Source organism: Indicator indicator, unplaced genomic scaffold (genome assembly GCF_027791375.1).
Source record: "Indicator indicator isolate 239-I01 unplaced genomic scaffold, UM_Iind_1.1 iindUn_scaffold_295, whole genome shotgun sequence".
Classification (NCBI taxonomy): domain Eukaryota; kingdom Metazoa; phylum Chordata; class Aves; order Piciformes; family Indicatoridae; genus Indicator; species Indicator indicator.
Genome location: NW_026539343.1, coordinates 1 through 26,063, shown reverse-complemented (window position 1 = coordinate 26,063; position 26,063 = coordinate 1). Strand labels below are relative to the sequence as shown.

At 44.6% G+C, this 26,063-nt stretch overlaps 1 protein-coding gene across 3 annotated transcripts; it reads right to left on the bottom strand.

The window, feature by feature from the left end:
- On the bottom strand, nucleotides 1-20,519 carry ALDH18A1 (aldehyde dehydrogenase 18 family member A1). Of its 3 annotated transcripts, none has more exons than XM_054399032.1 (16): nucleotides 20,471-20,519; nucleotides 18,169-18,318; nucleotides 17,974-18,078; nucleotides 16,418-16,576; nucleotides 15,725-15,815; nucleotides 14,884-15,008; nucleotides 13,254-13,398; nucleotides 10,424-10,497; nucleotides 9,659-9,758; nucleotides 8,264-8,484; nucleotides 4,618-4,755; nucleotides 4,313-4,508; nucleotides 4,042-4,163; nucleotides 2,432-2,618; nucleotides 1,379-1,474; nucleotides 1-410 (listed from the first exon to the last, which is right to left on the bottom strand). In XM_054399032.1, the coding sequence occupies exons 2-16, from the start codon at nucleotides 18,286-18,288 to the stop codon at nucleotides 229-231; spliced, it is 2,061 nt and encodes a 686-aa protein (XP_054255007.1). In that variant the 5' UTR covers nucleotides 18,289-18,318; nucleotides 20,471-20,519; the 3' UTR covers nucleotides 1-228. The 3 variants fall into 3 exon arrangements, with proteins under 3 accessions (XP_054255007.1, XP_054255008.1, XP_054255009.1); XM_054399033.1 differs by having other exon boundaries at nucleotides 16,424-16,576; XM_054399034.1 differs by lacking the exon at nucleotides 17,974-18,078.
- Between the last annotated feature and the right edge of the window lie 5,544 nt (nucleotides 20,520-26,063).

Here is a 26,063-nt window from a genome sequence, read left to right as displayed (position 1 = left end):
TCACCTTTATGTTTTGAAGAGGCCTGGGACCCTCTGGAAAAAGTGAGATCAGTTTACAGATACTAAGGCAAACAAGTAGGAGGAAAAAAAATATCTTGGAAATGGGTTAATTTTGTACTCCTTGTACTGCACAGTGACTGAGTTTCCAGAAGATGAAAACCGAACTCCCACCCCAAAGAGTGCCCTAAAGCCTGAACATCTTCAGAAAATACTTATACCCCAGTGTTCTTAATTGATATTTCTCTGAGGGAGGGGGAGGCTCTCATGAAGATACTTCATGCTCCCATGCTCTGAGAAGTCAGAAACAATATGATTGTCCCCTCTCAGCAACCACTTCGTAGTCAGGAGTCCTTCAATTCCCACTGGTCCACGGGCATGGATACGAGAAGTACTAATTCCCACTTCAGCACCTGCAGAAAACACAAGATAATGGTAGTTAACCCTCAGAAGACATTCACTTCATACTAAGCAGTTTTGCACTTTGATGTAAAAACAGCTGCCTGCCTTTCAGTGAGCTGCCTTCCTCTGCTGCTCCCCACAAGCCAGAAGTCATGTTTACTTGATTTAAGAAGTTAGAGGACCTTAACTATAAATTGTAATGTTTATACTTGTGGCTGCTACATTTATTTTTAGAGAGAAAGAAAGGTGGGTATCTCTTAGACTTGCTTCCTGAGAGTTTCATCCTTAAAAAAAGGCACCTGAACAAGCCGATTGTGCTCTTATGTCCTTTTTCATTCGTTCTTCTCCTTTTTTTTAAAATCACATTGAGGAGCTATCACAAGATCTTAACTGCAGTTTTTAATTACATGGCACACCGAATGTTCCAGCTGATACAACAATAACCTGCTGCAGAGATTTCTGAGTTTCAGGAAAGAACATTTCCCTCATTTTCTGCAGTTCACTTAAGTATGTGACATCCCATTTATTTCCTGCCTTTCATTCCTCAATGCTGCAGGGCTGGCACACAATCAGCTCAGTCTGCCCAGCAGTAGTAAAGCAGGGCATTCTTTATAGCATCATCAGAAAAGAAAAACTGTTCACCAGTTTTGGGTGCTGATTTGCATTTTCTATCATTACATGCATACAACATTTATTTTGATTGAATAGATTTGCAGAGGATCCAAACCATCTTTGCTCCCTGCTATTAATCTAGGCAGTCTGTGCAGCAGCATTATCTAGCTCTGCAGAAGAGCGATGCTGAGCGGTCTGCTGACCTGTGTGGATGGCATGTCTTGGCTTCAACTTCTACAATACCTTTCCTGAAAACCTTAGACAGTGAGATCAGAGACGAGTGCTGTCTTCCCAGGGTTCAGAGTGCCACACTTCCCACACAACAGCAAATCCTGCAGTCATATCCCTGCAGTATTTTCTCTCTTACCAAGTCCAAATCTATAGCCATCAGAGAACCGGGTACTGGCATTCCAGAAAACACAAGCGCTATCCACATGCTGGAGGAACAACTCTGCTGTTTTCTCTGGGGAAGAAGCACAAAGAAAAATAAAATCTAGTACATACAGAACAGTCAGGCATTCCAATAAACACAACATAATACAGTGAGCAAACACAACTTTGACATGCAAACCCATCAGACAGTACTTGTGAACAGTCTAGGTTACTGCTCATTCATACCTTCTTCCCCGCATGCTTATCAAGTAGACACAGCTTGCAAAGATTAGAAGAAAGCAAAAAGGTCTCCTACTTCTAAATACATCAAGTCTAACCTACAAACAGGGATAGTTGTATGGTTAGGAAGAAAAGACAGCTATCCTGTGCAACGTTTTGCAATCGGAGAGTTAAACTACAGAGTCAGTTCTCCATTAATCTCAAACACGGAACTGTTCCCGATGATGAAATATTCTGAACCAAGTTGCTACTGCAGGTAATATTTGGGAAATACCATGCAGAAAAATATCACATGGGATCAGCTAACTCACCCAGTGTAATACAGAACATGCAAGACCCAAGCATGCTCAAGCAGTGACACAAGTGTTAGTCCTCTGGAGGACTCCATTCAGCGTAAGGCTGTGAGCTGCAGGTTAGTCACTCTTAGCAACAAAACAAACATTAAAAATCAGCTCTATTTCCACTGAGATACTATAGAAGCTCACTTCATCAGTCTTCAGAGGCCTAAACACATCTCCAGGAGATGTCCCTACAAAACTCTCTGATGGAATAAGTCTGAAGAACAGGAGCAGACAGCAATTTGCCTGACAAGAGCATGTGCTCAATTCCCCTCAGCCAATCTCTCATGTCCGTTCCTTAACCTCCTGGAATGAATGGCACACAACGTGCTTTCTGAGGCTCCCTTGGCTCATATACCTACTACAGACCCAAGAGAAGAACAACTACTGCAATGTAAGCAGTTTCACTAACAAGAAGAATCAGCAGTGAAACCAAAGCAGTAGCTTAAGGAGGCAGACTGATCACTAACCGTTCTCTGTGATGATAACATCTGTGTGAGAACTTCCATACTTATGGATATGTTCAACAGCCTCTTGAACACTATCCACCACCTCAATGCAGCACTCCAGGTCCCCATATTCTGTGCGCAGAGATTTCACTTCTGAAGGGCTGAATGTCAAGTAAGATGCAAACTTTGGGCCAGCATGAATCTTCACCTGTAATACCAGAAACATTTTATGCTGCTGACCATACCAAACCCTTCCAGGTGACAGTAAAGCTTTCTGTAGCCTATGTGGGATGAAGTTAATTTTCTTCATAGCAGTCCCTATGGTGCTGTGTCTTGAACTTGTGACTAAATCAGTTTTGTAAAGCGTAGTGTTTTGCCTGTTGTTGAACACAACTGGTAGCATGTGAAGGCTCTTCTCTTTTTCCCCAGCTCTGTTCCCCTAGTGAGAAGGTTCACAGTGCACTGGAAGCTGGGAGGGGACACAACCACGACAGCAGACCCAAACTGTCCAAAGGGATGTTCAATGTGCAACACTACTACCTGAGACAAGATGGGTCTTGAAGACCACAGGCATCGCTCAGAGACCGGCTGGGCTATGGTCTGCTTGTGGCAGACAGTAAGCAATCAGCTTTGGCTCACTTGCAAAGGCTTTTAGGGGTTGAGTTTGGTTTTGGTGTGTTACTTTTTTTTTTTTCAGTTGGTTTTGGGTTTTTTGTTGTTGTTTTCTTGGTTTCATGGGGTTTTTTTGCATATGTTGTTTTTTCTCCCTCTTCTTCCCTTTTTATTTATTCTTCTGTCCTTCACTTGAAACTAATTTTCTTTCAACCCAAAAAGTTCCTTGCTTTTTACTCCTTTTATGGTGCTTAGAGTGACTCTAATGTTCATTTTATGCAGTGTACGAAAAATTAGCCTACACTTTGGCAAATTTTGCAGATCGGTGAACTAGCAACAGGGTACAATAGCTGACATGCTAGCTTGGCTACCTACCATAATGAACCCCTTGATCAGGACTCATTCAAAATTATGTCATGCAATCACATCACTCAGTCATCCTGATGCAACTCTGCTACCTTTACTGACAAAGCATGACCCATGTCAAGGCAAGTAATTAGTGCACTGGCCATCCACCATTCCTTTCATGTACTAGGAGGGAAAATGGTTGGGGATAAAGGCCATGCAAGGTTTAAAAAAAAAAAAACACAGATGAAGTAGATTCAGAAAGGATTAAAAAAGGAAAGGAATTCACTTGGGTAAGAAGCTAAATTAATAGACTCGAGAAGAAGAGGCTTTGTATCTGGGAGGTTAACAGCAATTAAAATCAGAATTAAGAAGGGGTAAGGAAAGAGGAGCTGTGTAAATGCTCTTCTATGGCAGAAGATGATCTCTGCAATGAAAAAGGAACTACTTTTTGTATCCCAATAATGACATGTAGCTGTCCGGAAAAAGCTGCTTTCAGATCATTTCTTTGGAGCTTGTGCGGAGAAGCAGAGAAAGTTCTCTCTAAGTTCATTTACATGTACAAAGAACCATGGATAAGTTAAGTGTTGTGCCATCTTAAACTTGCACCACCCAGACCAAATGCTTCTAACGTGCTAGGAAAAAGCCCTCAAACCAAAACACGAGCGACTAACCTGTTCTACCCTCAACATGTCAATGATCTGATCGAACAACGGGCTCCTCAGCAAGTCTCGGTGAATTAAGAGAGTTTCCAGAGCATTACAGGCAGCAGGATATTCACACTTGGAGTCTCTGACTGAGGTTTAAGAGTAGGTAATTGGTTACTTAACATTTATGACAAAGATTCTGAATTATAAATTACCATAAGCATATCATATACTCCAAAGATGAGAAATGGAAGTCCAGTTACACCTGTGGAATTCCAAACACCCTCTCCCAGCTTACTTATTCGTGTGACCTTCTCAACGCTGGCATCTGTGTCCACGTACACATGACAGATTCCTTCACTGTGTCCCATCACTGGGATTCCCTTTGCAGCTTTCTGGATATTCCTGACTAGCTGTGAGGAACCACGTGGAATGATTAGGTCTATCAGCTTATCCAAACGGCAGAGATCTTCTACTTCCTCTCTTGTGTTCACCTGTGGGGGTTGCAATACAAACAGCCTACGTTTTGAGCTCTCAGATTCTGCCCATGCTTTTTATATAAACCACAGCAAAGCAATTGCTGATTTCACTCTAGGTACCTACTAGTTGCACCGCATCTTTGACTCCATGAGTGGAGAGTGCTTCCTGTGTCAGATGATGAAGGATTTGATTGCTATGTGCTGCTTCTTTCCCTCCTTTAAGCAGCAAGCCGTTTCCACTGGCTATGGCCAAAGCAGACACCTGTCACAGAAGGATTTCTTTTTAAAAATAGTTTTTAAAAAGCAGAGAAAAGTCATCTGTCTCATCTGTCTCACCAAACAGATTAAGAACAGGATTTTTAATCTTACCAGTGTACTCAGTGTTATTTACTGGTTTTTATGTTACAGCAGCATAAACATCCTGACAACGACCCACCAGCACACTGAGCTCCAGAGATGCAATGTGTTAGAGCTTCAGGAACAAACGTGTGTTCAGGGGAAATTGCAGTGGACAAGTCAGAGCAAACCCTGGACATTGGCTCTAATATGAACTGGGAAGTTGTGTGAGCAATCACCCCAAGAAGAATAACTTTAGGTGCAGCAACTCATGTCCCTAACCACTCTAGCACAAAGTGGCTAACGAGCTGTTCCTACAAGCAGGAAGAACATTTTCATCATGCAGTTTAAAACCCAAGTCATAAACAGACAACACGTAAGTGTGGGGAAAAAAAACCTTCCAGACAACAGGCTCGGCATCACCTGTATCATTTTGCTTCCATGTTTATCAGCAGAAGGAACAAAATGATATTGTGGCCTTTCTGATTAAGATGCCAAATTTCACACATTAGAGTCCAGTAACACAGACCATACTTCAAAGAAACACTCTAAAGAAGCCACAGCTTTCTGCAAGTCAGATAAATAGATACTTTTGCTGTGCAAAACATATATCCAACTTGTTTAGTCTTCACACACTAATTCTTATTAATGTTTTTCCCAACTAAACTGAAAACCTCCTTAACACAGGGGTAAAACGGATAGTTTTGTTCTTTTCCACCTAGGGGTGATAAAGCTCTCCTTTACTTTCTTATTTCTGCTTTCCTCACCCCAATCCCATTCACAATGGCCTCACAATTTGTCTATTTGAAAGAAAGGAAAATAAAAATAGCACATATTCCCTTAGAAAACAAAATTGCCTCCCCTCCAGAATCTTTAGAACAAATCAATTAAGCATTTTAAGTAGTTTTTGGTTTTGTTTTGCTTCATTTTCCCACTGTATTACCATCCCCTGGGAAAGCTCGCACGTATCATTATCATCATCTGTATGTATCACCACCAAACCTGCACTCATTAGTATGTATCAGTTGCATGCTGTCAAGATGTGGTTTCCAGAATCACCTAGGCTCACACCTAACAAGCAGTTAATTAGTAGCACACTTTAATGTTTTTCTGTATGAATCAGCATCTAAACCCATCAGATATATCTCCTCAGATCACTTTCTGTCCCCTTCTAATATCAAACAAGTAACAGTGTTTGATAGTCTACCTCATCCTGCTGCCAGGATTGAAAAGAATATCAAAAAATAAAAATACTTTAGAAAAACACACTAAGGTATAATAGTCTAGAAAGTCTGCCTTAGAGATATTGTGTGTCCAACTTATGAACTGGACACTAAAAAGCAGTCTGATTCCTGTGTTTTCAAAAGTACCTTATACCTATCTGCTTCTCCAAAGGTCAGTTTCATGGGAGAAAGCTAATTTAAGTAAAGAATGCTACTCTGCAGATGTAACAGAACAGTTAGGAGCTCATTTGAAAAAATTAAAAGAAAAACACTAATCAAGAATTAAGACACACAAACATTTGTGATTGAAAGAACAGAAGGTAAGTGGTTTCAGAATAGTTGAAACCCTTCAAAGAATAGAAGAGCATGCATGACTACACTTCATGGCAACAATTGGACTTGGTGGAATCTACAGGAAGCAGTCTGTGAAAGACACTTGCAATCTGGCCTTATAAGTATCAGAGGCAAAGATGTTATTTGTATATGCTTTTAGTAAGCTTATTAAATCTGAACTGGTAATCTGGAACTCTTCCACCTTTAGTGCAGCTCAAGGCCAAACTCTGAGCACTGACCTAATGCTGGGTAAGCTACCTCCAGAGGGCACACTGAACATGCTCTCTTCAAGTGCAAAGTCAATTTTCTCCTGTAATTGCTTACCCAAACAAGCATGAGATGCAGTAATAAACTAAAAGGAGGCAACTGCTCCTCTGCACTCAGATATCATCCTACTATCAACTACACCATGGGACAGAAAACATCCAATTCAAATGCAGAAGTATCAGAGATGATCCTCTGAAGCTGCATCAGAAGACCTGACAAGAGTATGATGACAGGAGGCTGGCAGGAAGAAAAGCAACTACTCTGACCAGCTGTTCCATGTCTTTAGAACAAAAGCCAGGGGGAAAGCCAATAAGAATCAGTTGGGTGTAAGCTTCAAGTTAAGATAAAGATGGAACAGAAAGAGGGAGACATCAGCTACAGAAGGCAAGAGACCAAGGCAGAAGTTCAGGAAAACAGATTACAATTCAACAAGGAAACACACTGGTTGTCTATGAAGAACAGAGCTAGCAGCATGGAACTAATAATGGTGGAGAAGGAAGACCAGTGCCTTTTTGTTTCAAGGGAACTTCACCTTGAGCATACTTCCTTTCAGTACGAAACGTGGAGGGACCACTCACAAAATTCAGGCATGAAGTACCAATCTGTCTAGCAGCTGAGTCTCACTTCCTCTTAAATTGCCTGTACCCATCTCTTTCTCCTTAAACAACTGCTCATATGTTAGAGAACTCCTCAATCAATCAATCTTGCTCCTAGACACCTAATGTTAATTGTGGGAGACACCGTTGATAATGACGGGTTTTTTGTTTTCTTATTAAATCCACTACAGTTGCTTAGTAAAGCAGTCAGGAGTTAGAAAACAAGATCAAGGTTGCCTCTGAAATGTTAGTTCAGTCCCCATGTTTTCATGCATTATAACAACATTTACTCACAGCAATGCCCCCACACAGCGTTGCGGATGAAGATATTTGCCTTTAAGATGCCTGCCTCATTCCTGGCACAAGATAAATTACATTCACTTATAGGACATTACTTGAGATTTTTCACTAGCCTTTCCAGCAACTTCAGTGCTTAAGAATTTAGAACATCGCTCCTCCTCACACCCATCCAACTACAACCACGTAAAAGCTACCATTCTGCCTCACTGCACACAAGGATAATTAGGATGGGACAAACCACTCAAAGTCTGGAAGTTTCATGCTTTCTGTGCTCAGCTTTTAATTTTTTTTTTAATTATTATTTTTTTTTCCCCCCACAATATATTCCAAACAGTTACCAATTAATTACCAGCATCTTATGGTAGGAGCCTCTCAAGCCAGGAGCTAGGCCCTTGAACGCAAATGTGTAAGACAGTTGCAGGAGCTGCACCATCTAAACCTCAGAGAAGCCCTTTTGCACCTTGAGTTTAAACAACAAACCAACCAACCAGACCGAAACACCAGGCCTGAATGACTCAAAACACTTCATAAACAAGTCCTGAGAATTTCCCTGCAGGAAAAATAGGGATGCCAACAGAATCAATCTGGGAAGAGCCCAAGCAAGAGTCCCTTCAGGGAGGGACTGCTCTTGCAGCCTCAACTGCTCACCAAGAGAAGCATCCTTCCCTTTGTCACTACAGAGCGGCCAGCAGCGCCATCTGCCCTCCGCACATACCTGCGGCAGGCAGTCAGGCCGGGACTCAAAGATGACGAGGAGGACGCCAATGGGCACTGTCACCTGCTCCAGCTCCAAGTCCTTGGCCACGCGCGTCCTGCGCAGCACGCGGCCCACGCTGTCCCGTGAGGAGGCTGCGATCTGCCGCAGGCCGATGGCCAGACTGTTCAGCTTGGACGTGGACAGGCTCAGGCGCTTCAGCAATGGCAGCGCCAGCCTCCCTAGGAGACACAACGACAGCTGCTGCAGATTGGCCTTGGCTAGGCTCAAGAAAAAGCTACTTAAGTAGTGAGCCAAAGGAAAACTCAACTATTTCCCACACCTCAGCAAATGAAAAATGCAGTCCAGTAGCCACAATAAAACCACTCAAAGGTGGCGATAATTTCACCCACCATCACATTTTCACTTAATGTGGTTTAAGTGATTTGTACATGAAGCAACATCAACACCCACAAGAATACTTGTCCTATTTCAAGAATACTTGTCCTATTTCAAGAACTGCTGTATGTCTTAATCGCTTACAAATTTCTACCTTTGCAGTATTTCTGGAAGGCTTGGGGAGCAACTCCATCTTTTGATGTCACAGACAGAAATCCCAAAGCATGGGCACACGCACAGCCCCTCTGTTCAGAATGGGCAAGCTGCCTGAATTTTCCAGTCTGAACACATTCAGACAGCGAGTTCATCCAGCCAGGTCCCCCTCACGCACTCTGGCCAGCATGCAATGGTTCCCTGGCACCTTACACAAAGTATGACTGTCCAGGATGCCTCGTTTTCATATGCTGGACATCTCTGTATGGACACGTCCCAGTCCCAGCTTCCCCAGGAAGGCAGCAGTCCAGCACAGGAGAATGGGTTTAATGTGAACCTCCCAAAGAGAACCTTCCTCAGTCAGAAGGGCACAAGGTTCTTTTTGGAGAGGTGACAGCCCTCCCCTCAGGAGCCAGACATTATGTTAAACAGCCCAGAAAATGCTCACTATATGCATGACAGTGACAGAGATGGTGTTTGTTACAGCCTGTTTACAAAGTTGGTGGCCTCTGGCAAAAGGCAGCACTAATTTGTGTTGGTTTGGGTTTGGCTGGCTGTTTTTGTTGTTGGGGGTGAGAGGAGGGCAGGTTTGGGGCGGATTGTTTTGTTGTTGTTGTTCTGTTGGGGTTTTTTACAATACACTGCTTGCTGTTTTGCAAGGCCTGAGAATCTTCCCTGATGAAAGGCACCTGTTTTGTGTAACTACAGACGCTGCACTGTTCACCCTGACAAGCTCTCAAGGTCCTGAGCTCACTGATCTGTGACAGCTGATCCCAGGTGACAGAAAATTCCAGTTCTGCTCATTTCCTTCAAGGCCTGGAGAGATTAAAGACGTTCAAGACATGGAAGGACTTGAAACATTACCTTTGTTTTCAGCCTCTTCCAAGTCCTTTTTGTTTGCCAAGAGAATTTCTTCTCTCTGGTCAGTTAGTAAGTCAGCAAGATGATAGATGATCTCTGCTCTCTGAAAAAGAAAAGTTTCTGAACTGATTTCTTACACACAGCCCCTGCCATCTGACATATGGTCCCCGCCGTACATTTATGTTGACCAAATCTTCTCACTGTCCTGACTGCTCTGATACTCAGAGCCAGCTGAGTCTTCCAGCCTGCATCACACTGAAAAATTAGGCTGAACACTGTTTGGACCTTTACTTTGCTTTTCATTATCTTGCTTTCCATGATCAGTCTTCTTCACCAAATGCACAATGTTCTTCCTTTAAGACTACCTTGTCTTCTTCACAACAGATGCCACATTTTACCTACCCAGCATCAGAGCAGCAATTGATAGTCTACAGCTTCTCTTTTGCATAGCCTACACACAGAGAGGAGGGAATGGAGCAAGTTATTCCAGGTAATTCCTCAGCACCTCTGATCACAGCTTATATCTGGGTGATATCTGATGCCATTACACTTCTCTATACTCCCTGTAGGAAAGCATGTACTACTTTGTAGCCCCAAAGTACATTTTCTTTCTGCTCTTATCACCTCCTTAAGCATGCTACAATCCAAATGATGGACTGGGCACACAAAGAACAGATTCTTGTCCCAGGGGGCCCATTTGTATTATAAATCTGTGTTGTAAACAAGCCATTTACAAGCTTAACAAGTGGGACCATATTGTTCTGTCACCTGCTCAGGCTGTAGAGCTGCCAGGGTCCTGCCACCAGCCCGAGCCATTTCGCCCTGCTGCTCCACTGTAGGACCTGCAAAAAAACCCCAAGATATGCTCAGCAGACAAAATAACAGCACACATGGAAGTGAACACCAGCCCTCTCTCATCTTCCAACACCCTGCCGAAGTAGGAAAGCAGCAGTTCTTAAACAGATATATTCAAGAAGTCTGTTGCAGGCCAAAACTGAAAATCTGAAACAAAATACTGCTACGGCCCCAGATGTGAAAAGGCCTCACAGGGATTCTGAAAGGCCAGCATGTCAGAGGCAAGAGTGCACCATGTGTCAAAAGGACTCACAGGGCAAACAGGAAAGGAGGCAAACTGTCAAGTTGAAATACCCAACTGAGAAAACCAGAAAGGATTACAAAATAGCAAGGAGATGTGCAAGAGAAGCCAAAATCCCATCTGATTAACAGCTTGCAGAAAAATTGATTTCCTTCTGCTTCACCCTTTATGCATTTCAGAAGGGTTCCTGTAGAAGAAAGACGGTGTATTTGTTGGGGTTTTTTTGGCAGGATCTCAAAGAATATGTCTCAAAGTGCAACGATATGGAATGGAATGCTTCTGTTTCACCAGGTTCGGGTAGCATTTCCCGAAAGAGTTCACAAGCAGGTCATGGATAAACTAACTTGTGATTTTTAACTAAGACTGCCTGTAAAGCAGGTCACTTGAAAGTGATAAATACAACTCCTCTGTTTGAGAAGGCGCACAGAGAAGTTGCCAGAGCAGGGATTCCAACGTTATGGTAAATATCAAGAGGCACAGTGGGAAGCATAAGAAAGGAACTGGCAGACACGTGATTAAATAGCCTTACTTAAGAAGTGTTACAACAGCTTTTGTGAGTCAAGCCATACCATACAAAGTATGGTATGTTTGGTGCTCATCCAGAAAAGTGACAGGTACATAAGCAGCTACAGATGATTTTAAAAAGGTACTTGCATTTCCAAAGTGTGTTCTTTGGAAGACCGCAGACAACAGTATCAGCCACAATAGCAGAAGACTGCCTGTAAAATTCAACAGGGACTTTCGCTGTTTGCCATAGCAGAAAGTGACTCAGAATGGGGTCATAAGATGAAAAGCTTTATGGCTGATGTAGACTTATCACATTGGGGCTCACAGAGAAGTCATCATTATCATACTTTTCCTACAAAGCAGCTTTTCAGAAGAGGACCTGGGGGTCCTGGTGGACATCAAGATGACCACAAGTCAGCAAGCACCATGCCCTTGCCACAAAGGCAACCAAGTGTCCTGGGCTGCCTTAGGAAGGGTGTTGCCAGCAGGTCAAAGGAAGTGATCCATCTCCTCTACTCAGCATCAGAGTACTGTACCCAGTTCCAAGCTCCCCAGTACAAGAGAGACATGGACAATGTGGAGAGAGTCCAATGAAAGGCCACAAAAGATGGCGAAGGGACCACAGCATCTCTCATATGAGAGTGTGAGTTGTCCCTGCTCATGGCAGGGGGGGTTGGAACTAGATGATCCCTGTGGTTCCTTCCAACCCTGACTGATTCTATGATTCTACGATTCTATAGGAGGAAAGGATGAAAGACTTTGGACTGTTTATTATGGAAAAGAAAGCTCAGGAGGGATCTCATCAGTATGTACAAATACCTGAAGGGATGGTGTATAGAAGACGGGAACAGGCTCTTTTCAGTGGTGCCCAGTGACAAGAGACGAGACACAAACTCGCTATATGCCTCCAACCAGGCCCTGCACCACTGATCACAACCCTCTGTGCTCTGCCATTCAGCCATTTCTCGATACGCCTCACTGTCCACTCATCTAGCCCACACTTGCTAAGCTTACTTATGAAGATTGTTATGGCAGACAGCGTCAAAAGCCTTGCTGAAGCTGTGGCAGACAGCACCCGCTGCTCTCCCCTCAGCTACCTAGCTGGTCACACTTTCATTTCTATCTTGAGTGCTACATGCAATTTTGAGTTGTGCTCATCTTAACAAGGCCACAATAGAATGAAAAGTTTCGAACGAGAGAAACAGAGATAAGTAGGTTTTTGGAACAAGTAAGCTTTGGTACAAATTGTCTAAGATCAAATCTGTTTCACATGGAAGAGAAATAACGAAGGGAAAGACAGATGTTTCACATCTTCAGAGCTGAACAGGGGTTGATCACCCATAAAGGCAGTAGGGGCATCAAATGAAGCTATTGGGAAGAAAATTCAAAACCTTCCCCATCCCCACAAATCCAAATTAAAACAAGTGGTTCTTCATAGTTCCAGCTCCAAAGTTTACACCCAATATCTAGTTAAGGCTCTTGACTATCCTCACACAGAATCCTGGGGATGCTAGGTCTTTATGTGGGTTCAAATTCATACAAGCAATCTAGTATGGGTTTTTATATATAATGAAAGTCAGCTCTGCTAAATGAAATTCTATTCTGCTAAAGCGACAGATCTTTAGCCTGACCTTCTCCAACAGTTGTGACACTATGCCTGCGATGCAGCAGCAGTAAAATATTTCTGCCTACTATACCAGAAGACTGAGGTGTCAAAGGAATTTATACTAAGAAATTAAATGCTATCTTAGTTCAGCTGCACATTCTGTGTCCACATTTTCATATCCCTAAGGCTAAAAATGGGGGAAATTGTATTTGTTGCATTCTTCAAATGCAAGTCTGATGCAGTAGTTTATCATCTGGAGGGAACCTCAGCCGAAGATTCAACATTTTCTATTCCTGCTTCAGAAAATACCTTCCACAATCTGTTTTTCCAGAGGAGTGTGCTTTCCCAGTTATTACACAGATCTAGCCAAATTTTGACTCTGTACTCACCTGCAGGTTTTACCTCTGAAAAAAAGGTTCCAACTTTTTTTCCTTCCACGATATCTGTGATGACATGACCCGAGATCTTTGGGTGGGTTCCATTGGCAATCACTACAGACGTGCCTCCTTGGAGGGCCCAGAGAGCTGCTTTCACCTACAGCAAAGGACACAGTCGGTTCCAGGAAATTCATTTCTGAACCACTCCCAACAAGACTTCTTCCACCACTCTGAGTGCTCAACAGGCCACAAGAATGCCCAGAGGTAGCCCCAGATGAGCCCAAGTATTTGCGCTCTGCCCTCCCTGAGCTGGCTGCTGCTTCGGAAGGGCACTGCAGCTCTTCCCAACAGCCAGCTTTTTTTCAGGGCATCTGCGAGGATGCCTTGCTCACATGCTCTTTATCACCACTGCCTTATGTTACAGGTTCCTTTTGTACTGGGTTTAAAGATGGGTGTCTGGGGTTTCTTTAAAAGATTCTGTTGACCATTTCTGATATTGATTAGCCCTTGATAACTAATAAAGTTCAAGCAACTATGGGATTTCACTTGTGCTGTGGAGCACTGCTCTTGCTCAGGCTCTAGCCATTATGCAATATCTTTAGCTGTCTGAATTACTCATTGGAGTTTGATCAGCCTAAGCACTCCTTGTGAGTCTGGTTAAGACACAGAGGTATTCTCATTGATTATAACCCTTTGGTGAAGCTATCAAACTACTGGGGTGTAATTAGTTGTTCTTTTAAACTCATGTGAATCTAAGAAACGCTAAAGGAACCCATACGCTGTTCCAGCATATTCACACAATAGCTACAGATGGAAAGGATCTCTGGAGATCATGTAGTTCAACTGCCTGCTCAAACAGGGTCAACTAGAGCAAGTCAGGTTTTGAACAATTCCAAACAGATTCCGCAAGTTCTCTCATCAACGTGCTCCAGTGTTTCCACAAGCTCACTGTGAAATTCTTACATTCCAGTTTAATTTCTTGTATTTCAGTCTGTGCCCACTGCATCTTGTCTATTCCCTGGACACCACTGAGAAGAGTCTGGGTCTGCAATCTCTATATCATGCCTTCAGATATTTATACACAAACCTCCTCTTCTCAGGGGTAAGCACCCCTAGCTCTCTACCACTCCTAGTGACAGATGCTCCAATTCTCTAATCATATTCATGCCTCTCAGTTGGATTCACTGTAGTATGCCATTTCCTTCTTGTACTGCAGTGTCCAGAACCAGACACAACTCTATAGACATGGTCTCACGAGAGTGGAATAGAAGGAAATAGTATTTTCTCTCAACCTGCTGACTATGTTCTTTCTAATGCAACCCAGGATGATGTTGTCCTGCTTTGCCTAAAGGGCATACTGCTGGCTCACATTGCACTTGGTTTTTACCAGGACCCTACATCCTTTTCAGTAAACCTGCTTTCTAGCCAGTCAACTCCCCAGCCCATAACAGTACACAGAATTGATTCTCCCTAGGGGTAGGATCAGCATTTCCCATGAGTGAACTCCGTAAGGTTCCTGTCTGCCCACTTCTGCAGCCTGTAAGATCCACCTGAACTGCAGCACAACCATCTTCTCTGTCTCCCTTTCTCACACCTCACTTTCCTTCATAGTAAAAACTCCCTAAATGTTCCATATTTCTACCTTCGCTTCCATGCCTCCCATTCCCACTCGGGATTTGGTTCCAAATGTTACAGACTGCTGGTCTCCTGGGTAGAATATGTCAATGAGCTTTGCATCATCAGAGCCTGGAGGGTTGTCAAAGAGTCCTGAAATAATGAAAATCCATTAGTGTTATATACCCTCCTCATACGTATCCTCCTCACCCATGGGACAAAAAGGAAAAAAACAATACATCCATGAGGCCGGAAAGCTGTCAGTCCACTTTACAGGGCTGGAAGCGTTCAATCAACCCTGCCTTTTGTGTGAGTGGAAGCAGGAAACATTTAGCAGGCAGACTCAAGAACTATAGCTTTACCAAAAGCATGATGAGTAAGAAACCAGAAGCCCATATGCGGAATGGCAGCATGCAAGCTGGGAAGTACTGACATTTGGTTGAGGTTACAGAGAGAGTTTAAAGCTTTTCTATGTTCAAAATCAGAGCTTATGTATGCAAGCCCACAACTGAACAGGCAAAAGGTAGTCCTCACCAAAATCTCAGATACACCAACACTGGCAAGCTATCGTAGAATATTATTTGGCTTATACTCCTCATTCCAAACACACTGCCTTTATCCTGCATATTACTCATAACTGTATCATGGAATTCTGCATGGTTTTCTGGAACAAGTCTCAAGGGCATTCTCACCCACCCAGATTCAGCAGTGGGGCAGACACTCTTTGGCTTACACAACAGCATCAGCATGGAGTGCATGCCTTGTGTGGCATGTTGTAATTGTCCTTTTACCAGACAGGAACTGAAGAATTCAGTGAAGGCCAAATACAGGTTCAATCCAGCAAGAAAATAAAGAAACGACTCACAAACCTTCTACATCTGAGAGAACAATCAGGAGATCAGTTTTCATTTCCACAGCCAGTCGTGCTGCCAGACTGTCATTATCCTTCACACTAATCACCTGCAATGCACATTCGTATCAGCAACACTGAACTGCAGGAGGTACTAGGAAGTACTTGGCTGCAAGGTACAAAAAAAAGCTACTGCAGCACTACCAGGTCCTTCTGAGCTCATCTGCTCACACCCACTGGAAACTCAGAGGGGATCTTTGTGTGAAATGCTTTTGTAATGCAGTAAAACTTCTGGAATATGCTTTTGGAATGCAGTAAACCAGTACCAAAATGACAAGCAGCATGATCAGCACCTGCATTCTCCACCTCAGGGACCAGTGACAGGACAAGAGGTACTAACTGACCCTGCTTTAAGCAAGGGTGCTGTACCAGATGCCCTGCAGAAGTCTCTTGCAACTTCAGGTGGAAACCAAACTGGGCATGCTTGCTTTTGGCACAGCAGATGTCATCTGCCCTGCTTTCACCCTACAGCACTGTCTTATATCAGAAACAGACAGGTCAGCATAGTCTGCCAGTACCCTCTTGTCCACATTATTTTATTTTATTTTTTGTTGCAGGCTTCAGAGGTCCCCAATTATGGCATTAGTGAAACATACATTTAGTGTTGTACCATCTATAAGCAGGACCAACTCCCTTAGAATACTTTACCCACATTTACCCCCTGCAGATCACTGTTGGGCTCTGGAGGTGGAACAACAGCATCATTAGTGTTAATTATAGGGACAATATTCATTCTTAGCAACTCGTGCAATGTTCCATTTAAGTTCCGACGTTTCTGTTCATCATGGAAATCCAGATTGGTGACTAGGATCTGAAAGGAGGAAATTAACACATATTGAGCCCACCACAAAACATCATGATAAACAAATGTGTTCACCTTCAGATCAGTACAGAAACCCAAGCCACACTGAAGGAGAGAGAATCCAAGAGAGAAATACTTTTTCCACAACACTTTCAGGTTTATATGCTGCCTTACCTTCCACTGGAGCCTACAATGGCCTTTCTCAAGCTGACAGATCACAGGCTCCAGGAATCAAATTGGAAACAAATATATAAGCAGAATGTGGATGCTGATGACAACTACTAAGACCCTAAACAATTTGACAGATTACTCAGGATACTACATTTTTTGATTTCCCTCCCAGTATAATGGTTCTACTGTCACAAGCAGAGGGGGATTTTGTCTCAAGGTTTCTCAGCTCTAGAGCTCACTTGTTTTTCTGAAAGAATCTTGGTCCTAAAGTCTCCTGTATGCAGACAACATCCCTTTTTGTTATTTTAAGGCAAGAAAAACCCAAAACCTCAGTACTTGCTCTGAGAGATTTTTTTTTTTTTTCATTTTTACTCTGGTATAGGACAGTTGAGAACTAAGCAAACAAATACCCCACACAAACATTACAATAGCACTTGGAGTCAATGTGTACACTGACTTCATTGGCATGGGCAAATAATTATTCTAAATCAAGTCTGCAGACTTGAACAAGATTGTGATCTAGTACAACCTGCAGTGCCCATTAGCTATGCTGCAAACACATTAGTGATACCAGCTACACGGCACTACAGGCAGAAGTTCCTTCAAGTGAGGTTTCATAGTAGGCTCCCACACTCATTAGAAGAGTCTCAACAAGTGAGGCCTTATAGCTGATATGATTCTGTGTTCTCAAAGTATTTAAGATAAGCAAGCCTGTTTAAGAGTAGTTTGATTAACACAGCTGCAGTATTCAGCATAGGTGGAAAACCCAGACTAGGGATACAATCACTCACAAGTTAGAAAGGCTTGAGGAACAGATGGACAGCAAGTTCTGAAATGTAGATGAGTACTTCTGTCAACTCTACAGACTATGTGGTGGTTCAGCCACTCGCAAATTTTAACCTCTCACTTTGGATCGCCAACTTTAGCTTTTGTGAAGTCCTTAACAGAAAGCACCCCCTGCCCATACACAGGAGCAGGACACACAGGAACTCCAAAATGAAAAAGCATATTTGCTCCACCTTGACAAGAGATCACTCCCTTTCAGAATTACTTAGCAAGCCACTCCTGCACTCCTGCTGTTTACACTACAATAATAAGCCCTCAAAGAGAATGACAATAGAAATGCATGACCACAGTAAAGATAACTGCATATACTGCAATAGAAAACAAATCCAAGAACAATTCCATCACTGACTGAAGTAGTAAGTCAGTCTAGGAAAGACAAAATCCCTTACCTGAGCTGCACAGATGCTGTACTGTGTAAACATGGCCTCGTAGAGAGCCATTAGTCCGCTCTGGCCAGCTGCTGCACAGGCTCGGGCCTCCAAGACTGGGATAGCCTACAAAGATAAAGACCAGCTGTCAGGCAGTGGCTGTAGGACATATTACCCAACATTCAAGGAGGGGCAGCAGTGCCACCAGGCACTCACCATGTCTTTGAGCTGACTCTGGCCAGAGTGCAGTGCCTGCCTCACACTCTGAGAGAGCAGGATCTCATGGCGCAGCCGCTGCTTGCCGAAAGCCACGGCACCACTGGTGACAATCATCATCTCCCGGCCCTGGTTCTGCAGCACTGACACCTGTGAGTGCAGACATGACAAACAGGGCCTGCAGTAAGACCACTGCCAGCACAACAGCACTGGCTATTACAGATAACCTTATGCTCAGCAGTTCTTGCTTAAGCAACTGTTGTGTTCCATCTGAGGATGCACAAAGCAAGATGACCACACTCCAAGATACTCCTGCATACCTTCCTAGCCACTTAGGAGCTAGACAAAGGCCTGCATGCAATCCGTAACTTCTGCTAAACCTGCTTTCCACACTACCAGCTTTTATGACAGAGTCATGCTGGACTTTTCACAAGACTATTACAAGGTAACATTTTGGTACTCCTCACCCCTCCACCTCCATTGCTACAGATAAGGAAAGATAAGATATGAAAAAGCTGCAAAGTAGCTTCCACAAACCTTCTTAGTCACTATCCCTTCCCAAAGCTGCCACTATGTAATAACTTGGAATTCTAGGCGTGAAGAAGCTAACTCTAACAGTATAGCTTTTAATTACTTCTTCCTTACTTTGGTGAGACCCCACTTGGAGTACTGTGTCCAGTTCAGGAGCACGTATTACAAGAGGGATGTGGGCATGCTGGAACATGTCCAGAGAAGGGCCACCAGGATGATCAGAGGGCTGCAGCACCTCTCCTATGAGAGACTGAAAGAGTTGGGGCTGTTCAGTCTGGAGAAAAGAAGGCTCCAAGGTGACATTATTGTGGCCTTCCAGGATCTGAAGAGGGCTACAAGAAAGCTGGGGAGGGACTTTTTAGGCTATCAGGTAGTGATAGGACTGGGGGAATGGAATGAAGCTGGAAGTGGGGAGATTCAGGCTGGACGTGAGGAAGAAGTTCTTCCTCATGAGAGTGGTGAGAGCCTGGAATGGGTTGTCCAGGGACGTGGTTGAGGCCCCATCCCTGGAGGTGTTTAAGGCCAGGCTGGATGAGGCTCTGGCCAGCCTCATCTAGTGTGAGGTGTCCCTGCCCAAGGCAGGGGGGTTGGAACTAGATGATCCTTGTGGTCCCTTCCAACCCTGACTGATTCTATGATTCTACATGAATCTGACCAGATTCTTTTCAAAACTCTCCAGCTAAATGCCTTAAGTTAATTTATTATGTTAACTTTTCTTCCCAGAGAAGACATGTCTAATCCTCACCAGTAACTTCCCTTTGCAGAACCCGTCCACAGTTGATACTACCAGTTCTTCCTACAAATAATGAGGCCTCAAGCTTTCTCCTGGAGAAAAATCTGCAAATGCTCAGATAATCAAGATGAGCCTACTTTTTCCTGCAGACTTCACAAACTTCAGTGCCACTTTCCTGCTAGGTCTAGTTAATGTCCCAGTCATGTTACCTAGGCATAAAAATCTTACTGTGAAAATCTCCCCCTCAGTACTAGGTCTGGCTGACATGAAGTTAACCTATTTCCCTGGTGCCCATATGGTGCTGATTTCTGGGCTTCAGGACTGTAACAGTGCTGACAACATTCTGATGTCCTACCTGTTGCTAAACAGTGTTTGCATAGCGTCAAAGCCTTCTCTTTCCCCACAATAAGCACTACTTGCACAGCTTTAAGGCTTTCCTTTTCCCACTATGTCCCATCACAGTAGGTATGCTAGGGGCTGTGCAAGAAGCTTCAGGAAGATGCATTTTGGACAGCTAGCAAGAACTAGCCAAAGAGACGTTCAATACCACATATCATGTTCAGTAATAAAAACAGGGCAGAAGAATAGGAAAGGGGAAGGGGTTGTCTTCCAAGGTGGCTGCCACTCAGTGACTAGCTGAGCACTGGTCTGCTTGTTGAGGTAGTGAGTGATCGCCTTATCACTTGTTTCTTTTCCCCTTTCCTTTGCTTATTAAAACTTTATTTCAACCCCTGATTTCTTACTTTCACTCTTCCTATTTCCTTCACAATTTGACTGGTGATGGGGCAGAGGTGTGGGGAGCAAACAAGCGCCTGTGTGGGTGCTCAGCTGCTGGTCAAGGCCAACCCACCACATCTTCAGGCACCAATTTACTGAGTTACACGATTTATGCTACCACAGTACAGGGGGAAATCCCAACATGCTGCTTTAAAAGGCCACCACTGTTGCACAAGATCTTCCCACAGTCCTCTGTGTCATCCAATAATCACCAAGCATCTGAAGTTAAAAACAAGCATTCCATGTCAGTCCCAGAATTACCTGCTCCACAATAGATGCCAGCCTGCCAAGGGCCAAGCCACACTCATCCCCTCGGGTCACAACAGCACTGCCCAGCTTCACCACGATGCGCTTGGCGTGCTTGAGCTCACTGCGGTGCGCGAAGGACTTGCCGTGCGTGCGGCTCAGCGGCATGGTGATAAAGGGGATGTTGCTCCAGCAGCGCAGCGACTCACTCCTCGCTCTCTGGCTACGGCCAGGGAGATCTGTGATTGAAGAAAGGGAGAGAGACACAGAGAAAAAGGGCAGTTTCATTCAGACTTTAAGCCCTGTGAAGCGGTCAAGCAGTTGGACTAGATGATGGCTGCAGGTCTCCTCCAACTGATCTACGTCTATTCTAGTCACTCCTAACCAATACCTCATCTGAAGATGTAGAGGCTTCTTCACAAATCAGTAAACTGAATCCTAAGGCATGGTCAGAGAAATTTCATTTTATGCAATCTCTTAAGTCTCCCTGATGCTCTGCGATACAAAATAGATTCATTTGTAACCTAAAGTGGTGCATCTTCTGCTGGAGAAAGAAGAATGAACACAGTGCTACAGAAAAAAACTGTCCTTTAGCAATGTTTTAAATGAAATAATTCTTTTGTTCATTACACACACAGAAGCAGCTTAAATATATATTATAGCTTAAATATATATTATAGATATGAGGCTCTGCAGGAGGAACAGGTCGTAGGTAAGGATGAGGACTCAAGAAGGTCAGAAGCTGCACCAATGACAGGCTGCCACAGTCCAGCCATCAAAACTAATCCTGTAAAGAAACCTCGTAGGGTCATCGTTATAGGAGACTCCCTACTGAAGGGAGCAGAGGGCCCAATATGCAGACCAAATCCACTTCATAGAGAGGTCTGCTGCCTCCCTGGTGCCCAGGTAAGGGACTTTGTAGGTAAAGTTCCCAACCTTCTGAGTCCTTCAGACTACTACCTACTTCTGGTCTTTCAGGTGGGTAGTGATGATGTAACAATGAGAGGCTCACAATCAGTTAAAAGAGACTTCAGAACCTTAGGAAAACTGCTAAAGGGATCAGGAGCTCAACTTGTGTTCTCCTCTATCATCAGTGATGGACAAGGGAATATATAGGAAGAGCCAAGAGGTCAATTCATGGCTCCAGGGCTGGTGTCATCGACAAGGCTTTGGGTTCTACAATCACAGCTTGGTTTATAAGGCACCAGAGCTGCAAACAGCTAATGGGATGCACTTGTCCCAGAGGGGGGAAAGGATCCTGGGGCAGGAATTGGCAGGGCTCATTGATAGGGCTTTAAACTAGATCTGAAGGGAGAAGGGGTTAATAGTCTTCTGCTGGCCAGTGACAAACAGAGGGACAGCTCACCAGAGGCAGAGGGATGGAGAGCTAGTGAGGGCTCTCAACTTGCTGCCCTGAGGCAAGCCACGAATGATGCACCAGGACACTCTGTGGAAATCAAGGAGAGATGGCACAAGAGGAGGACAGGGCCAGCCCAGCTGAAGTGCCTCTATGCAAATGCACACAGCTTGGGCAACAAACTGGATGAATTAAGGGCCACTGTGCTGCTGGGATGCCATGATACAGTGGCTATTACTGAAACCTGGTGGGATGATTCCCATGACTGGAATGTAGGGATAGATGGGTACAAGCTTTTTACGAAGGATAGGCAGGGAAGGAGAGAAGGAGGTGTTGCCCTCTATGTCAGTGACCAGCTGGAATCAGTGGAGCTCCACCTGGGGAAGGATGATGAGCTGGTTGAGAGTGTATGGGTTAAAATTAAAGGCAAGACAGGGGAAGGAGATGTTACTGTAGGGGTCTGCTACAGGCCACCTGACCAGCAGAACCAAGCAGATGAGGCCCTCCACAGGCAAACAGAAGCAGCTTCCAGGTCACAAGCCCTGGTCCTCATGGGTGATTTCAACCACCCTGACATCTGCTGGAGGGACAACACAGCAAGGCACCAGCAATCCAGGATGTTCCTGGATTGCATAGATGACAACTTCCTCCTCCAAATGGTAGAGGAACCAATAAGAAAAGGTGCTATGCTGGACCTCGTTCTCACCAACAGGGAAGGGCTGGTAACCAATGTGAGGCTCAGAGACAGCCTTGGCTGCAGTGACCATGAAGCAGTTGAATTTAAGATCCCCAGGGCAACCAGAAGGACGTATTCTAAGCTTACAACCCTGGACTTCAGGCGTGCAGACTTTGATGGCTTCAGGGATCTGCTGGCCAAAGTGTCGTGGGACAAAGCCCTAGAGGGAAGAGGGGCCCAGGACAGCTGGTCAGTGTTCAAGGACCACCTCCTCTGTGTCCAGGAGCAATGTATACCAACAAGGAGAAAAGCAGGGAAGAATGCTAGGAGGCCTGCCTGGATGAGCAAGGAGCTGCTGGACACACTATCACTTAAAAGGAAGCTCTACAAGGAGTAGAGGAAAGGACAGCTGGAATGGGGGGATATAAGGAAGCTGCCTGAGCAGCAAGAGACCTGCTTAGGAAAGCCAAAGCACAGTTTGAATTGAATCTAGCCAGGGAGGTCAAATGGAACACTAAGAATTTCTACAGGTATCTTAATGGTAAAAAGAAGACTAGGGAAGGTGTGGGCCCCCTCAGAAAGGAAACAGGTGAAAGGGTCACAAGTGACCTGGAGAAGGCTGAGGTTCTCAGTGACTTCTTTACCTCAGTCTTCACTGCAAGGGCATCCAGCCACACTCCTGGAATAGTCATGGAAGCTAATGGAAGGGACCAGGAGGAAGAACTGCCCATCATAAGTGAAGATCAGGTTCATGATCACCTGAAGGACCTGAAAGTGTTCAAGTCCATGCAACCCGACGGGATACACCCACGGGTACTGAGAGAACTGGCAGAGGAGGTTGCTAAAGCCCTCTCTATTATATTCCAAAAGTCCTGGCAGTCTGGGTGTGATGAGCTATGTGTGATGCTCCAAGAAGGCCATTCCAAAACAGGCCAAACCAAAACAGACAGCAGAGGCAATCACGTGGCAGTATCTGGATAACTCTGCATGATCAGTTTGGTGAGAACATGAACAGATGGCATGGTCAACCAACTTCTGATCAAGAGGTTACGGGAGATGCAGAGTGGCAGATCCCGAGGTAGCAATACCAGGAGGGTAGCTGTTGCTTCCTCAGTTTCCCAGAACAACTCTGATAGCTCCAACAGTGATCCTAATTCTGATGCTGGACGTTGTGCCAGCTGTACATGTGGAGGTAATCCCCACCATTAGGGGTGCCCTGCCTTCCGCCAGGGGGAGGTAAGGGATAATGGAGATAACAAAATCTATTGGGATGTGTACGTCCAGTGGCCTGGCACTTCAAAATTTCAGAAGTACAGGGCCTTGGTTGACACAGGAGCTCAGTGCACCATAATACCATCAAATTACCAAGGGGGAGAATCTATAACTATTCAGGGAGTCACTGGTGGATCTCAAGAGTTGTTTAAGATAGAGGTTGACATAAGTTTAACTGGGAAGCAGTGGAAGAAACATACTATTGTAACAGGTCCTAATGCACCTTGTATTTTGGGAATTGATTTTCTGAGAGAAGGGCATTTTAAAGACCCTAAGGGTTACAAATGGGCTTTTGGAATAGCAACTGTAGAAATTGATGGAGGAAAATTGAAGTTGTCCATTAGACCTGAGCTTTCAGATGAATCTGCAGTTGTGGGACAACATGAGATAGAGGATGTAAAGCTGCCGGTTGCTTCTCAAACTGTGCATCACAGACAATACAGAACCAACCGTGACTCTTTGGTGCCCATTCAAAACTTGATTCGTCAGTTGGAGAGTCAGAAGGTCATCAGCAAAACTCATTCACCTTTCAACAGTCCAATCTGGCCTGTGAGAAAGCAGAATGGAGAGTGGTGTCTGACAGTTGATTTCCGTGCCTTGAATGAAGTAACTCCACCTATGAGTGCAGCTGTACCAGACATGATGGAACTCCAGTATGAGCTGGAATCCAAGCAGGCCAAATGGTATGCTACCATAGACATTGCTAATGCTTTCTTCTCTATTCCCATAGCAGAGGAATGCAGGCCTCAGTTTGCTTTCACCTGGAGAGGCATTCAGTACACATTCAATCGTTTGCCCCAGGGGTGGATTCACAGTTCAACCATCGGCCATGCAGTGATCCATGATGCTTTAGAGAAAGGTGGAGCTCCAGAACACATTCAGTTCATCGATGACATCATCGTCTGGGGTGAGACTGCTGAAGAAGTCTTCGAGAAAGGTAACAATCATTGACATTCTCTTGCAAGCCGGTTTCGCTTCAAGCGAGACAAGGTGAAAGGACCTGCCAGAGAAATCCAGTTTCTGGGAGCGCGGTGGCAAGATGGTCGCCGTCACATCCCAATGGATGTGATAAACAGAGTCTCCACCATGGCAAATCCCATCAACAAGAAAGAAACTCTGCGTTTCTTAGGCATAGTGGGATTTTGGAGACTGCACATTCCTGGATACAGTCAGATTGTGAAACCTCTATATGATGTGACTCGAAAGAGAAACAGTTTCCAATGGGGTCCTGAGCAACAAGCAGCCTTTGACCAGATCAAGCGAGAGGTAGTCCAAGCAATGGGTCTGGGACCTGTCCGAACTGGTCCAGACATTAAGAACATTCTGTACACGGCCGCGAGTGACAATGGCCCAACCTGGTGCTTATGGCACCAGGTGAGACACGAGGACATCCTCTTGGTTTCTGGGGTCGTGGCTACAGAGGCTCAGAGGCAAACTACACTCCAACAGAGAAAGAGATTTTAGCTGCTTATGAAGGAGTGAAAGCTGCTTCTGAAGTGATCGGAACTGAGTCACAACTTCTTCTAGCTCCTAGATTGCCAGTTCTGAATTGGATGTTCAAAGGCAAAGGTTCTTTACCACATCATGCAACAGATGCTACCTGGTCTAAGTGGATGGCTCTGATAACACAGAGAGCTCGAATGGGAAATCTCGAAAGGCCTGGTTTGGTGGAGGTGATCACAAACTGGCCAGAAGGCACAAGCTGTGCAAAACCTCCAGAAGAGAGAGCAACTCGTGCTGAGGAAGCTCCTCCTTACAGTGATCTGTCTGATGATGAAAAGATATATGCTTTGTTCACAGACGGTTCCTGTCGTCTGGTTGGGAACAAGCGAAGGTGGAAATCTGCAGTGTGGAGTCCAACGCGCAGAGTTGCGGAAGCGAGAGATAGAGAAGGAGAATCCAATCAATTCGCAGAGGTAAAAGCTGTCCAGCTAGCTCTCAACGTAGCTGAACGTGAGAGATGTTCAAAGCTTTATCTCTACACCGACTCATGGATGTAAGCCAATGCCTTGTGGGGTTGGCTGAAAGACTGGAAGAAGAATGGCTGGCAGAGGAAAGGAAAGCCTATCTGGGCTGCAGATCTGTGGCAAGACATTGCTGCTCGCATTGAGAGAATCCCAGTGAAAGTGAGACACATCGATGCTCACATTCCTAAGAGCAAAGCTACTGAAGAACAACACAACCATCAGGCAGATCTAGCTGCAAGAGTTTCCCAGGTGGACACAAACTCTGATCCTGATCCTGATCTTGCCTGGAAACACCGAGGTGAGCTGTTCTTAGCTCGGTGGGCCCACGACTCGTCA

What these genes read in the sequence shown, in the direction of transcription:
- ALDH18A1 (XM_054399032.1), bottom strand. Translation starts at nt 18,288, where the DNA reads ATGATGATTGTCACCAGTGGTGCCGTGGCTTTCGGCAAGCAGCGGCTG. An exon ending in CAGCTCTACAGCCTGAGCAG is followed by an intron (nt 9,759 to 10,423) that starts GTGACAGAACAA and finishes TTTCTTTTTCAG; the next exon opens with AGAGCAGAGATCATCTATCA. An exon ending in ACATGTTGAGGGTAGAACAG is followed by an intron (nt 2,619 to 4,041) that starts GTTAGTCGCTCG and finishes CTGGTATTACAG; the next exon opens with GTGAAGATTCATGCTGGCCC.